This window comes from Mesocricetus auratus, unplaced genomic scaffold, assembly GCF_017639785.1.
Source record: "Mesocricetus auratus isolate SY011 unplaced genomic scaffold, BCM_Maur_2.0 Super-Scaffold_100676, whole genome shotgun sequence".
In the NCBI taxonomy this organism is placed as follows: Eukaryota; Metazoa; Chordata; class Mammalia; order Rodentia; family Cricetidae; genus Mesocricetus; species Mesocricetus auratus.
The window spans coordinates 169,038,926-169,052,903 of NW_024429266.1; the positions used below are offsets into that span (position 1 = coordinate 169,038,926).

Here is a 13,978-nt window from a genome sequence, read left to right on the forward strand (position 1 = left end):
GAGGTGAAAAATCAGAACAACATAGTTGAGAGAGGTAACTGAAGAAGGTGTCATTATACCTGCCGTAATCTGTCACCCAGATGCCATGAAAACAAATTCCAAAGAACTCTGTTTTGTCTTTCCAGGAACATTAGAGCCACACTGGTCAGGCCTCCTCTGGACAGCCATGCTAATCTCTCTGGCAATCGTCATCGCTCTGCCCAAGCCCCATGGCATCCGGGCCTTAATTGCTTCCACAATCCTACGGCTAATATTTTCAGTTGGGTTACAGCCCACACTGTTTCTGCTGGGAGCTTTCAATGTAAGTATGAATCTCTTTATAGCACAACTCTTGTATGATTTAATAGGAATGTTTTTCATTTGGTCCCTCACGTCTTAACATGTGTTTTCAATCCAGAAATAAATAAAAGACTGTTAGATTGGCATCTTCTTTTTACCTCTTCAGGGTAAATTGAGTCTCCAAGGACATCTTTTGGGCCTCAACAGGCCCTTTCCTGGGGAGTAGCCCTCTCAAGAACTAGACAGTAATGATAGCAGCAGAGGAAACTTAACTTAATTTGGCTAGTCAGGCCAAAGGTTTGTTCAGACCATAGGTTTTTAGCCAGTAAGTCAAATGATCAAATATTAGCATAGCTCTCACTTCTCAAAGGCTCACTAAGAAAAGAGAGAAGAGGTTAGAGGGACTGTTAAAAATCAGACGGAACAAGAGGAGAGAGAAGAGAATTAGAGATCGCTATTTAGATGTCAGTGGAACACAGAGGAATGCTGTCATTATAGCTGAAGAGATGCCAAGGGTCCTCAGGAAATGGTGATGGCTGGTGGAAAGCTGTAGATAGCACAGGACTTTGGAGGAAAAGAGAAATTCAGGCTGAAAGGTATCATGGGAATCTAAAGGTACCTTCCTTTGGTTTGGGTTCCTATTCTAAGCATATAAGAAAACTGAGGTGAGTATAAAAATGGAAGTGTCAGAAAATAAAGGTATTACCACACCATGTCCATGTATTCAGACAGCAAAGGCAACAAGGATTCTGGCAAGATAAGCTCAGAGAACGGCACTGGGGTTGAAATTGTGAATTTTGTGGATTTGGATTCTTGTTTTCAGACAGTCTTGCTGTATATAAAAATTAGTCTTGAACTTGCTGTGTAGCCCAGGCTGGTCTTATATTCACTATGTAGCCCATGCTGGCCTCAAACTCATGATCTTCCTGCCTCAGCCTTCCAGAATAAGATTATGGGTGTCTGCCACCCCACCATATAAAGTTGTGCCTTAAAGAAAGGAAAGGTGAGGCCAGGAAGTGCAAGTCTCAGAAAAACACTGCTTATGTTAGGCCCCACAGACTGAAGTAGAGCAACAGAGCAAGAGTGGGTTTTGGGTGGGGAAATCCATTGTACCTCATCCTCCAGGTCCACATCTATTTCCAAAATATCAACCTGTGGTGGTAAATGTTAAGTGAGAAATTAAAGAAAGGTCCCATGGTAAAATCCATACAGGAAGTACTAGGTCCAACAAAATTAAGAGTGGTGTAATTGTAAGCCTTGCCAGAGGCCTACAGAAATGATCACGAATCTCCGAGGAAGAGAACACAGTCATGTTTCCAAAACACTTTAGCCGGTAGTTTTGTAGACGTTATCAGTTGGGAATAATTTTTATAAGGAATAAATGCTGGGAGACTCTCTTCACCTTGGTAGGAAGTGCTGGCAGTGTTTCGAGCAAGATGGTTTGTACAGAGGCATTCTCAGAAGTTCATTCACCGGGTTATATAGCCTGGGGTGGGAGGTGCTGTAGGCAGCAGGCCCTTGGGTGCTCTGGCGGGGCTTTTGATCAGGTGTGGTAAGGCTGAGTCATAGTGTAGACATAGAAAACAAGGTAGAGAACTGAAGGAAAGAATATCACAAGGTGGGCAAAAAGGCAGGGCCATATGCTTGACAAACCACGGCAAAGTCTTTCTTCAAGCAGTGAAAGTATTGCTGTCTTGATTGGGTGGGCAACCAAGGGGACAAATTTTTTATATGTATTAGTTGCTTTTCTGTTGCTGTGACAAAACACCATAACCAAGGCAATTTATAAAGCATTGGGCTTATGATTTCAGAAAGTTGGAGTCCATTGATGGCAAGGAGAAGGTATGGCAGCAGGAAAAGCCGGAAGCTCACAGATTGAGCCCCAAGCAGGAGGCAGAGAAAGCAAAATGGGAATGGCTGTAGTCTTTTGAAACCTCAAATCCTCTCCCTACTCCCATCCCATACCCTGTGACACACTTCCTCCAACAATTCCACACTTCCTAATCCTTCCCAAATAGTCTACCAACTGGGGGGCCAAGTTTTCAATATATGAGCCTATGCAGCCTATTCTCATTCAGACCACCTGGGTCTTGGGGTGGGGCGTGTTCATGTGTGTTCATGTGTTTGTGCCAGTATATATGGAGGCCAAATGTCAACTTCGGTGTCATTCCTCAGGAACCACCCACCTTCTTATTTGAGACAATGCCTCTCACTGGCTTAAGGCTTGCTGATTTGGTTAGGCCAGCTCTTCCCAAGGACCTGCATGTCTCTGCCTCCCCAGCACTGAGATAACAAGCACACACATCACCACACAAGAATTTTTTTACATGAGTTCTGGGGATCAAACTCAGGCTTGCATAGGAAACACTTTAACAACCGAGCCGTCCCCCTAGCCTAAGAATGACAAATTTAACCACAAACTTTCCAGTCATGGATGACCACCATCTAAAATAAAATGATGCAGCAATCAAGATTTTAAGGTGAAAATGCATTCACATTGTTCACTTAACATGCTTGGGATGACAAGACATGCCTTTCATGTTAGTGCTGACATTTTAAAATCCATGAGCACAGTGGCCAAGAGAGACACCTCTGGAGAAGGGGGCATAGGTGTCACATGCAGTGAGAAGAAGTTTAAAGGGAATACAGGATGATCAGATGGATGATGGGCAGACTCGTAGCACCTCAGAGACTGTCTACCATCTACTGTCTAGTTCTTTTTGCTCTATCCTTTAATTATTCCACAGATAACACATCTTTAACACAAACCGCTTGCAAGAACACCCAAGTTAGACAACTAATTATCATTTGCAATGCATTAGCTATGGAAGCCAGAACAGCTATCATAAATAACCACTTAGAGGGATTTTGTTTTGTTTTTGTTTTTAGCAAGAGACACCACCTACACTGTATGGAGAAGCATGGGTAACTGAACACACAGAAGAAGCCTGGGGAGGAGGCTAGGGGTGGTATCAAAAGGGTGGAGCACTGGGGTTAAGGTTAGGACAAGGGGATAAGTCTTGTGCTGGAAGAAGCAGGCATGGATGCTCTCAGAACATAAGCAAAGGCGTGATGTGTATGGACAGAATGCCTTGGAGACAGAGCAGGAAGCTGATCAAGCAGAGTCAATATGGAATAGGGCAATGGGCTGAGGCCATGAACTGGAGATACTTGCTGGGAAAGCAGTGAGCGTTAAAGAGAACGATAAGTGAGGTGAAGTAGATTGTTGGCCTATTCAGATTTTAAAACTTGGGTGTGTTTGGAGGTTCTGTGATGTCAAATATATTATGATTACCCCTCATCTCTCCAAACCCATTATCCAGAGTCAGCCATGCTTTGCTACCCTGTGAAGGACTCTTACACACATGGTTAGAGCTCAGGGAAAACCTGGCCTATTGTATATTGAGCCTACTTGAGAAAGCCAGAGGTTCTCTGTGTGTGCTGGAGTCCTCACTTATCTGATTGTCAGAGATCACTTACACTGGCCTACAGATTAGCTGGCAGGATATCTGTGCACCTGATGCCAAGGGAGCTAGAGTAGCGGAAGATGGTTTTCCTGGGTGCATCCAAAGAGTTTTCTCTCCAACCTTTTTGGTTAACATGTTACTAGAGATGGACTTCCAAGCATGGGGTTTCTATTCAAACACAAATGTATTAGCCAGTATCAGAGCGCCCCCCCCCCAATAATAGGTGTCAGGAAACCCATGTAGCTGAGGCAGAGTGAAAATACATTGGTTCATTTTGTCACAGCAATCAAGAGCTTGGCTTCAGGTATAGCTGAATATGGGGGCTGATACAGTGGCATCAGGGCCCAGTTCCTATGTCCCTTTGTTTAGCTGTGTCCTCTGTACTGTTATGGTTCCATGACCTGTGATATGGTAAGAAGAGGCCAGCAGCCCTGAGCTTATAACTCTTCAAGGCCAAGGTAAGTAGAAAAAAAATAAAATTGTCTCTTGCTATAATCCCAGGGGAAATGCCACTGGGTTTGATTGACTTCATTTGGTCATGACTATCCTTAAACAGTCATTATACCCTGAAGAATAGAACATTGTGATTGGCCAGGATGAAGCTGCTTCCAGACCCCAAGAACTGATTCTTGCAAAGAGTTAATTCCCATGAGAACATCAGAAGTCATTCCTAGAAAGATGTACAAGAGGAAGAGCTCCTCCTGGTGAACCTTATTTTTGTTTCTCAAAAAAATGTTCATCTCACTTGTGAACATGCAAACAAAGACAGATGAGAATTTGTCCACTTCTCATTGAGTTCTACCTCTGTAATGTCTGGAATGGAGCTAGCTTAGACACGGAGCCTTACCCATGCTGATCACAGAGTTCATGGATAGAGGCGACTTCTGTGTTTGACTGACTCATATAAGAATATTAGAAATGGTTCATTTCGAAAATCGTAATTTCAGTATGTGTTAATTTTGTTTTTGCCACACACAAGTGCTGCTTGATTACTGGTGCACACGAAATTATTTGACTACCGTGTAATTTGTAATATGCCTGAAAAGCAAAGTAATGGAATGACTTGGAGTCATAGGACAGTTTTGAGTGGGCTTGGTGGCCCCTCAGTGCTACGGCTCCTCTCAGGTTCTCACGCACAGTTGAGCATGGTCTGCACCGTCTGACTCTTCCTTCCACCATCTGTTCTCAGGTCTGCAATAAAATTATCTTTCTGATGAGCTTTGTGGGCAACTGTGGGACATTCACCAGAGGCTACCGAGCCATGGTTCTGGATGTTGAGTTCCTCTATCATTTGCTGTATCTGCTGATCTGTGCCATGGGCCTCTTCGTACATGAGTTCTTCTATAGTTTGTTGGTGAGTGCCAGATGTTCACATACTGCACACCCGGAGAACTGAGTCATCTCTTATCATAGACCCCACCTTCTAATAGCAGCCAGTGAGCCTGGTCCTATAATGTTAAGCCCTACCTGCATCCAGTCTTAGGAGGATCTGAGAGAAAAATGACATAGGAAACAAGGCAGCTCCTGGGAACCTGACAGTACATAGTCCCATTGGGTCCTGTGTGGTGCACACCTGTAGTTAACACTCATGGAAGAGGTGTCCATGTGGTTCAGATGTTTTCTATATATGTGACTGTTGTCTGACTTGGGCAGCACTTGCTAAGAGGGATGTGTTTGACACTATCATCTACAGTCCCCTGGAATCTGTTTCTCAATGAAGCTATGTAAGGACCAAGGTAGGAGTAAGATGTAAAGCCCCAGGACCCATGATAATGAGCTTGTTAGATAAAAGTGATCTTGTTCCCATGGAGCCAGGTGGTTAAGGCCTTGACAGTCTGTGAGTTGGTTCTGTCCCCTTTCTTGGGAGCAGATTAAGTTACAAATGAAATAATGATTTCTGTCCTGTAGTCAGAGGAAACCTAGATCTATAAAGTTGGAGGTAAGAAATTTCATTGTACCTATGTAACATGGCAGGAAGCATAAACTTGAACTATGGTGAAAATACAAGAAATATAAACATATGAAGATCAGGAATGTCCAAGGCCTCAGTATTGGCTTAACAAATGAAGGGAGGGAGGGAGAGAGAGAGGGAGGGAGGGGGAGGGAGGGAGAGAGGGGGAGGGAGGGGGAGGGAGGGAGAGAGGGGGAGGGAGGGGGAGGGATTTAGAAAGGGTAGATGGCAAAGTCTTTAAGGAAGTGCCATCTGTAAGGTTGAGCTGCTTGCTTTTGTCTTCCGTTCCTCACTAACAAGCAACAAGCGACAAGGATGTGTTTCCCTGGCAGGGACACTGTTTGGCTCATATGCAACTCTTCATGTCAGCACCCCAGAGAAGCAGAGCCACACGATGCCTACCTATTCTTATCTTTGTCGTCCTCTGTTCTTGTCTTCACACAAAATATCATAAAGAATTCACCAGGATTAGCTCATTCCATTAGTGGTAGATGCTGGCAAGTTAAATGGAATGGATTATTTTCTCCAGTTTCAGAATCTCTATGACTATACTTTGAGGTTTTAGGCAAAGAGGGTGCAGGATATACTTGTGAGTGCCATTATGTGGCCTATTTTGGTCATTCTACATTAGAAATCTTTAGAGCCCTGCATCTATTCTGGAACCTTTCTGTGTCACGCAAGAACATCCCTAGACAGAGTTCCAGCCTGTGAGTCAAGGAGACCTACATCCACCAGTCCAGCAAACTCCTGTCTGTCCTAGGTTGAGGGACAGAGATCAGTGGGGCCTCTCTTTTGTTCCTACTCATGGGGGTCTCTCTCTCCCAAGAGACAGACTTGCCTGTGACCCATGCCATCTCTCCCTGTGGGAGTATAGCTCTCCCTGCTGTCTCCCTCCTGCTGATCTTGTTTCCTTGTCTTCATTTGCATCCTTTCTTTTGAGTCATTTGTGGAACCAGCCAGGGCCCTTCCAAAATGCAAGGGACAGAGTAGGATGACATGAACACTCCTTACCTCACAGCCTCACCAGCCACAAAACGGTAGCTGCTACCTCTTTGCAAGTACATGCTTTTCCCACACTCTCACCCTACTTTTGAGGTGATGACGTCTTCAGTTCCCATCTGAGGATTATGAGGCATGGTAAGGTTAGGTAACTCTTGCCCTAAATCACAGTTAGGTTGAGCCCCCAAGTCCAAACCACATTCATCTTGAGAGCATGGATAAGCCTGTGCCTCTGTGAAACTGGCATGTCATACTACAGTTCACGCCTGTGCTTTCAAAACTCCCGCCTCCTTAGCATAGAAGCACAGTGGAGTCAGTCTAGATCATGGTGAATGCTTCCTGTGTGCTTCTAGGGGTTCTCTGAGTCTTGGCTTGCCTGTGAGCTCCTTTTCTTGTCCAAAGAAAACTAAATATGTCCTGTGAGAACTCAAAACACAATACTGAAGCTGTTCAAATTGTCCCACAAAGAAAGCAAACCCCCCCATGTTCAACACAAAGAGGCCTCCAGCAGAGAAATCTAGTACCCCCGCCCCCCAGTAGACAGAGCTTCGTCCCTCATCTTAGACAACCCAGGAGGAGAAGTAGATGGGACAATGATCCCTTGGCCTAATTAAAGTGCCATGGCCTCCCAGAGACTATCGGAACCTGGCCTCAAGTCTGTGTTCTAGTTGTATTCTTAAGAAAATATTAACACCTGAGATGAAAATGTACGAAGTTCATAAGCAGCAGGTGACAGAATGGGGACTCCAGACGGTCACTAAACATGAAGACATGTTCATCCCTAAGTGTTCAACCAAAACAAGCTCATTAAAACATCCATGGTGTTCTGAGTTTAACCTGTCACTTGAGAAAAGGTTAAAAAGCATAATAATTCCTGGTCTGGTAGCTTTGGGGACACAATGATTATAAATTTTTATTTACTAAATATAAATTGATATAGCATGCTTGAATTGGTTTTAGGAAATTAGAAAGCTATAAGTAGACAGGTGTGTATACAGACATATCCAGAGATATTCATCACAACAGCAATTCTGATAACACAATTGAAAACATCTTGACTAATCAGAAACTGATATTGTATGTATTCTTTCCATATACTACTAGGAGATCATATTGACATGAAATGTTCCTGAACACTCATGAGAGTGGCTATATGTGTCATTATTACAATATTTTAATAATATGTATACATTATATGTTTAAGAAGGGAATAACATGGATAGATGTCTGCAGATGATGGCATTATTTGCTTTTTTCTTTGTACTCTATCTTTTCCAAATTTTCTACTTTGAACATGGGTCAATTTTTGTTTCAAATTCAAAATTAGTTATAAAAAAAACACAAAAAAAAAAACCTAAGAGTCTTCTATGGTTTGATCTGTAGTGTATCTGTGGCCCTGCCCTCAGAACTCTTGGTTCATTGTGTGACATTCTCTTAGTACTTCAGACTATGATGCTAAACAACATTGAACCAATGCTAAGAGCAACTGTCTTTAATTCTCTTTGTGGATTGAATGCTACCTCTTGGCTTCCTTTGAAGGGTCATACTCCACCCACTTTTAGGAAACATTGGAGTTAGGTGGGGGGAAGAGAAGTTAATTGACCAGAAAATGACCTCAGATATAAAATTCTAAACTGGAAGACATTGAGAGATCAGTCATTTCCATGCACTCATTTTACAGATGAGGAGACAAGGTCCTGAGAGGCTCAGTCAGCATCTTCTGTAAATCTAAAGCAGAGTCTAGAGCCCCAGTGTTTTCCCCATGACTAACTTCACTGTGCAGTTACCAGAGCCACAGTGAAGACCAAGTCTTTCAGGGCTGTCTAGACAGGAGGACAGAGGGCACATTAATTAACAAAACAAAACGCTGCCCCTTCAGCCGGGCCTGGCAGCCTGTGTCTATAATCCTAAATGATCAAAAAGCTGAGGCAGGAGAATGAAAAGTGTGTTGACAACATGGGCAACATAGGAAGACTCCATCTTAAAAAAGTAATAATAAGGGTTAGAGAGATGGCTCAGCGGTAAAGAGCACTGACTGCTCGTTCAGCAGACTGAGGCTCAATTCCCAGTACCCCACATGGCAGCTACACAACTGTCTCTAACTCCACGACCTGAAACCCTCACACAGATATACATGCAGGCAAAATATCAATGCAAATGAATTAGCCCATTCTTCATAGAGGGATACTCTCCCAGCCTAGACACACTGGGGAGGGCCTAGGCCTGCTCCAAATGATGTGACAGACTCTGATGATCCCCCATGGAAGTCCTCACCCTCCCTGGAGAGCAGAAGGGGGTGGGGTGGGGGGTTGGTGGGGGCATAGGAAGATGGGAGGGAGAGGGAACTGGGATTGATATATAAAATAAGATTATTTCTAATTTAAATAAATAAATAATAATAAAAATTTCTAGGTCCAGGAGTTATCCCAGAGCACTCTTCTAGTTGCTCCCCTGCCAAATTGTTGTGGTTACTTCATGACAATGTACCTGTGATTCTCTAATGTCAACATGGACATTCAAGGATCCTGCCTTCCTCATGTAGACAGCATGTCCCTTAGTTAGGGGTCAGGCCTAACCCAGTGTAACCTTCAGGGGTCTCTTATATACTAGGGGAGGAGATTCAGGGGTTAGGCTTCCTGGTAAGTCACTACTGTAGACATCCTTACAACTGTACTATGTGACTCTACTCCAGTATCTTCATCAGGAAGTTGATCCTCCAGTCTACAAATGAAACTGAAGCTAGGGACGGGACAGAACAAAGCCCAGTGACTATCAGTAGCTGAACTAAGATGTGAGGCTCAGCAGCTCAGGGATTTTGCAATTTGCACTAGCTTGTTAACGTGCCTGCTTTCACCACTAGATACTGCACTTCCTGGAGTCAGGCAGGTACCAAAGTAGCTGGTCCTTTGGAAAAGCTCAGGAATTAGATTCTAAATGGATGGATGCCAAGACCCTCAATACTCCCCCCGACTTGTTCTCTGAAACTCCTGTGTCTATTTCTGGAACCTCTAACCTGTTTTGTGTGCTGTTTGAAGTTGGTACTGATTGCCACCTCCTCTTCTATGTTTATTTTTCCTCATTTTTACCATCTCAGTTCTCACTGTGAAGACAGGCAACATGTTATGTGTTAAAATTATAGAATGATTCTGAATTTCAAGAGAGTAAATGATGTTGACATAAACCTAAACACAGGCTTCTTAAAAATTGTTCTATCATCTTGTTTTTTTGAAGCTTTTTGATTTAGTGTACAGAGAGGAGACTTTGCTTAATGTCATTAAAAGTGTCACCCGCAATGGACGGTCCATCATCTTGACAGCGGTCCTGGCTCTGATCCTGGTTTACCTCTTCTCAATAGTGGGCTATCTGTTCTTCAAGGATGACTTTATCTTGGAAGTAGACAAGTTGCCCAATGAAACAGCTCTTCCAGGTGGGTTTGGGATCCTCTAGTCTTTTTAAATGTTAACAGGATTATAACTGGATTGGAGTAAATACATGACATTAGCAGACAAATATCTCCATAACACCAGAATATGAAGTATGAATTCAGGTCATTCTCATGTTATTCAAAAGGTGATGTTCACTGCAATGTGAAAGGGGGAGCAATCTGGTATAACAGGCCATTCCACTGCATTGTGGTCCATCTGTGAGGTGGAGTACCCCACACATAGGATGAATCTTATAAACCTTTACAGACAGACACTGATAACATGAGAAAACACAGAATAACAATAGTAAGATCACACTCTTTTTTTTTTTTTTTTTTTGGTTTTTGGTTTTTACGAGACAGGGTTTCTCTGTATTGTTTTGGAGGCTATCGGTCCAGCCCGGCCTCGAACTCACAGAGATCCACCTGCCTCTGCCTCCCGAGTGCTGGGATTAAAGGCGTGTGCCACCACTGCCCGGCGTAAGATCACACTCTTAATTGAAACATTTTTATATTGTTTTGTGTTTGGAATTTTATGAGATAGGGCATCATAGAGCTCAGGCTGGCCTTGATCTCACTGTGTAGCCAAAGATGACTTTGAACTCTTTATCTTCCTGCCTCTACCACCCAAGTGCTATGATTAATATCTGTGTATTTAATGTGGACAGGCAGACCCACACTGCCAGCTTGTTTGAAAAAAAAAATGTGTTTTACAATGAGCTCCTGTGTATATATAACAAAACTGGAAGTGATTTCCTATTTGCAAATGATAAACAATGATCAATATTTAAATGATACCTATGTGTTCTTTCTCAGAATAGCTGCCAATGCTTAGTGAGTAGCGCCTGGTTAAAGGTAGCCAGGCTGAGTCGTTGTAACATACTAGACCAGCTATGACACACCACGCATGGCTGCCTTCTCCCTGAGTTGTATATCTTGATGTGTAACTTCAGTCTTCACTTGACACCAAGTGGCACTTAATGCCACCTGCCTTCAGGTTCTGAACTAAACCAGCCTAGACCTTGAGGTGTTGTTCATGCCCACGTTGCTTTCCGCGCAGGCATGATCCAGATCTTGCCGGAATCTGTACACCCAATAGTATTTCTCTTAGAGTTTCAGATGTTTGTCTTTAAAGTCGGAGAGGTGCTATTTAAGTGTGATACTGTTAGTAAGCCTACAGAACTTGACGTTTCTGGCTTTTTTCCCATCCAACTCACCAAATAAACGTGTAAATTGCATCTGTGCTTTGAATTTATATGCAGTATTGGAGGGTGTTATTTATGTAAAGGATTGTTTAATCAGCCGTGAACTGGGGACTTCAAACATTTTAACCATATGCTGCCAGATTGTTCATCACAAAACTCCCTTCTCTTTCCCAGAAACTGGTGAGAGTTTGGCAAACGATTTCCTGTACTCGGATGTGTGCAGGGTGGAGACGGGGGAGAACTGTACCTCTCCTGCACCCAAAGAAGGTAAGACCGCATGGCCACCAGCCCCAGGTGAATATCAGACTCCTTTGGCGACTTAGGTGAGGCAGGTGGTGTTGGAGCAGAGTAAAGCAGAAATACCGCTTGGGAGTGAGGCCAGCAGCACAGGGGGGACATTGGAAGAGCGAGAGAGATGGACAGGAAAGGAAGCCACGTGTGAAAAAACAAGCTGCAGATTTGAGCGCCCACTGTGGACAGAGCCCATGTGGTTCTGTGGGAAATGGCAGTGGAGCCAGAGGGAGACGGGTAAATGAGGGACCTCAGAGCCAAATGCTGCCTCAGTAAGGATGCCATTTAGAAGATAGGCAGCCAGCAGAGAATTGAGGTAAAGGCGCCACAGCAGAAACTGAGGATTCTTAAGCAAAGGAGGGGAGGAAGGTACCCTAAAGGCTGTATGGTAAAACTCCTTCAAAGAGATAATAGTCGTGTGCAAGGAGAAAGCAGCAAGAGATGATTCCAGAAAGACTCTTTTAAAAAATAGTAATTTTTATTCTACATGCATTGGTGCTATTCCCTAGGTGTCAGGTCCTCTGGAACTGGAATTACAGACAGTTGTGAGGTGCCATGTGGGTGCTGGGAATTAAACCCAGGCCCTCTGAAAGAGCAGTCAGTGCTCTTAACCACTGAGCCATCTCTCCATTGCCCAGAAAGACTCTTGATAGGTCTCATGTCAAGCTACACAGGTGAAATGTCAATGGATGACCAGAAGCTACAGCAGTGGGGCGATGCTGGCAGTTTCCCTCAGTGGGAGAGCATTTGCCTAGCATGAGTGAGGCCCTGCCTGGATTCAGTCTCTAGTAGTACAAAGTAGACAAATAAAAACGAAAGACTAAGAGGGAGACCTTGGTTTAGCAATGCAGCGAGAGGGTAGCGAGGCCGGATGCAGAGTGGGGCAAACAGCCTCCAATGCAAAGCCATGGATGCCACGACCCCACTGTAAGATCCAGCCATGCGTCTGTCGTTTGAGCATGCCCAGTTGGGGACCTGGCAGATACCCACCTGAGAAGCAAGATGCCTTCTTGTCAGTCTAGGCCGAAGACTATTCTGTTTGCAGGTAGGACGACAGTGGAACATTTTCACAAATAGGGGATGTATGAAGCTTTGTAGACAGTGCTGACATGGCTTGAGAAGTTAGTTAGCAGGGTTTCATAGTGGGAACAGCACTGTTTGAATTCTTATAGCACACATCTGACTCTTAATTCCTTGGTTTTATTTCTCGGGCCTGGCAGCTGGAGAGATGGCATTTGGGAAACATCACTGTAGAATCACAGTATCTCTTTCCCCCTCCTGTCTTAACTGTGTTATGACTTGCCCTGCTCACAGAGCTGCTCCCTGTGGAAGAAACGGAACAGGAGAAGGAGCACACGTGTGAGACGCTGCTCATGTGCATCGTCACCGTTCTGAGTCACGGGCTGCGAAGTGGGGGCGGAGTAGGAGATGTGCTCAGGAAGCCATCCAAAGAGGTGAACGGATCCCAAGGGAAAGAAAGGGCACAGGGGTGCGTGGAGGCGGGCAGTGGGGGTGCACTGTGGTGGTGCTGAGTGTAAACTGTCAGTGTGGAAGATGATCTGGGAGTGTGACAAGCCATTGTGCAGAAGTTAGTCGGCGCCCCTCCCCACACATGCCCACTAAGGCACGTTAAGGCTCTGCTGTAACATTGGCCTGGCCACCCCAACACACTCACAGACCCTTCCTGGTTGTGTTCCCCCGGCACTGGGAGAATTCACAGCATAGATCCAGGGGATCAAAAAGAGACATAGTTTGGGGTTTTAAAATTTGATGCCCAATGTAACTCCCGCCCAAGTGGACATCTGTCCACCTGGAGCTGGGCTCTGACCTCTTCAGAGTAAAGGGCAATGGGGACCCTGCCTGAGTGTGACATCTCTCGTCTACAGGAGCCTCTGTTTGCTGCAAGGGTAATCTACGACCTGCTCTTCTTCTTCATGGTCATCATCATCGTCCTGAACCTGATTTTTGGGGTCATCATTGACACCTTTGCTGACCTGAGGAGTGAGAAGCAGAAGAAGGAGGAGATCTTAAAGACGACATGCTTCATCTGTGGTGAGTATCTGCCCCACACAGGCACACATGCCACTGGCCAGCATGGCTGAGCACATGCACACATTGTGATGGGATGGGCACACAACAGTCTGTGGGCTGGGACACTCACTTCATTCTGTCCTCTCTTGGCAAACAGCAGAGTTCTGTTAAGCCTGTCTTCTGCTGGGGAGTGTCTGAAAAGCCAGTAAATTCTGGGCAGTAGTTGCCAGTTTGCCTTAAGGAGTTGAATTCTAGAGAGTAGAAATGTGGTCACACATTTAAGATATCTCATGGTCTTTCTGTGTCTGGGCATCCTGAGATCCTCTGGCCC

General features: G+C 44.5%; 1 protein-coding gene and 1 long non-coding RNA gene across 10 annotated transcripts in view; one reads left to right on the plus strand and one right to left on the minus strand.

The window, feature by feature from the left end:
- The window catches only part of Itpr1 (inositol 1,4,5-trisphosphate receptor type 1), a 343,520-nt gene that overhangs the window by 288,365 nt on the left and 41,177 nt on the right, over positions 1-13,978 (plus strand). For all 9 annotated transcript variants that reach the window (XM_021224857.2, XM_013110375.3, XM_005066174.4 and 6 more), the window contains 6 exons: positions 126-301; positions 4,936-5,100; positions 9,928-10,123; positions 11,500-11,592; positions 12,931-13,070; positions 13,503-13,668. In XM_021224857.2, coding sequence (XP_021080516.1) covers positions 126-301; positions 4,936-5,100; positions 9,928-10,123; positions 11,500-11,592; positions 12,931-13,070; positions 13,503-13,668 — 936 coding nt within the window. The remainder of the gene's footprint in view (positions 1-125; positions 302-4,935; positions 5,101-9,927; positions 10,124-11,499; positions 11,593-12,930; positions 13,071-13,502; positions 13,669-13,978) is intronic.
- LOC121136736 lies at positions 9,901-12,931 on the minus strand. The gene is made up of 2 exons (XR_005873832.1): positions 12,607-12,931; positions 9,901-10,170 (listed from the first exon to the last, which is right to left on the minus strand). It is a non-coding gene; the product is annotated as an uncharacterized LOC121136736 (long non-coding RNA).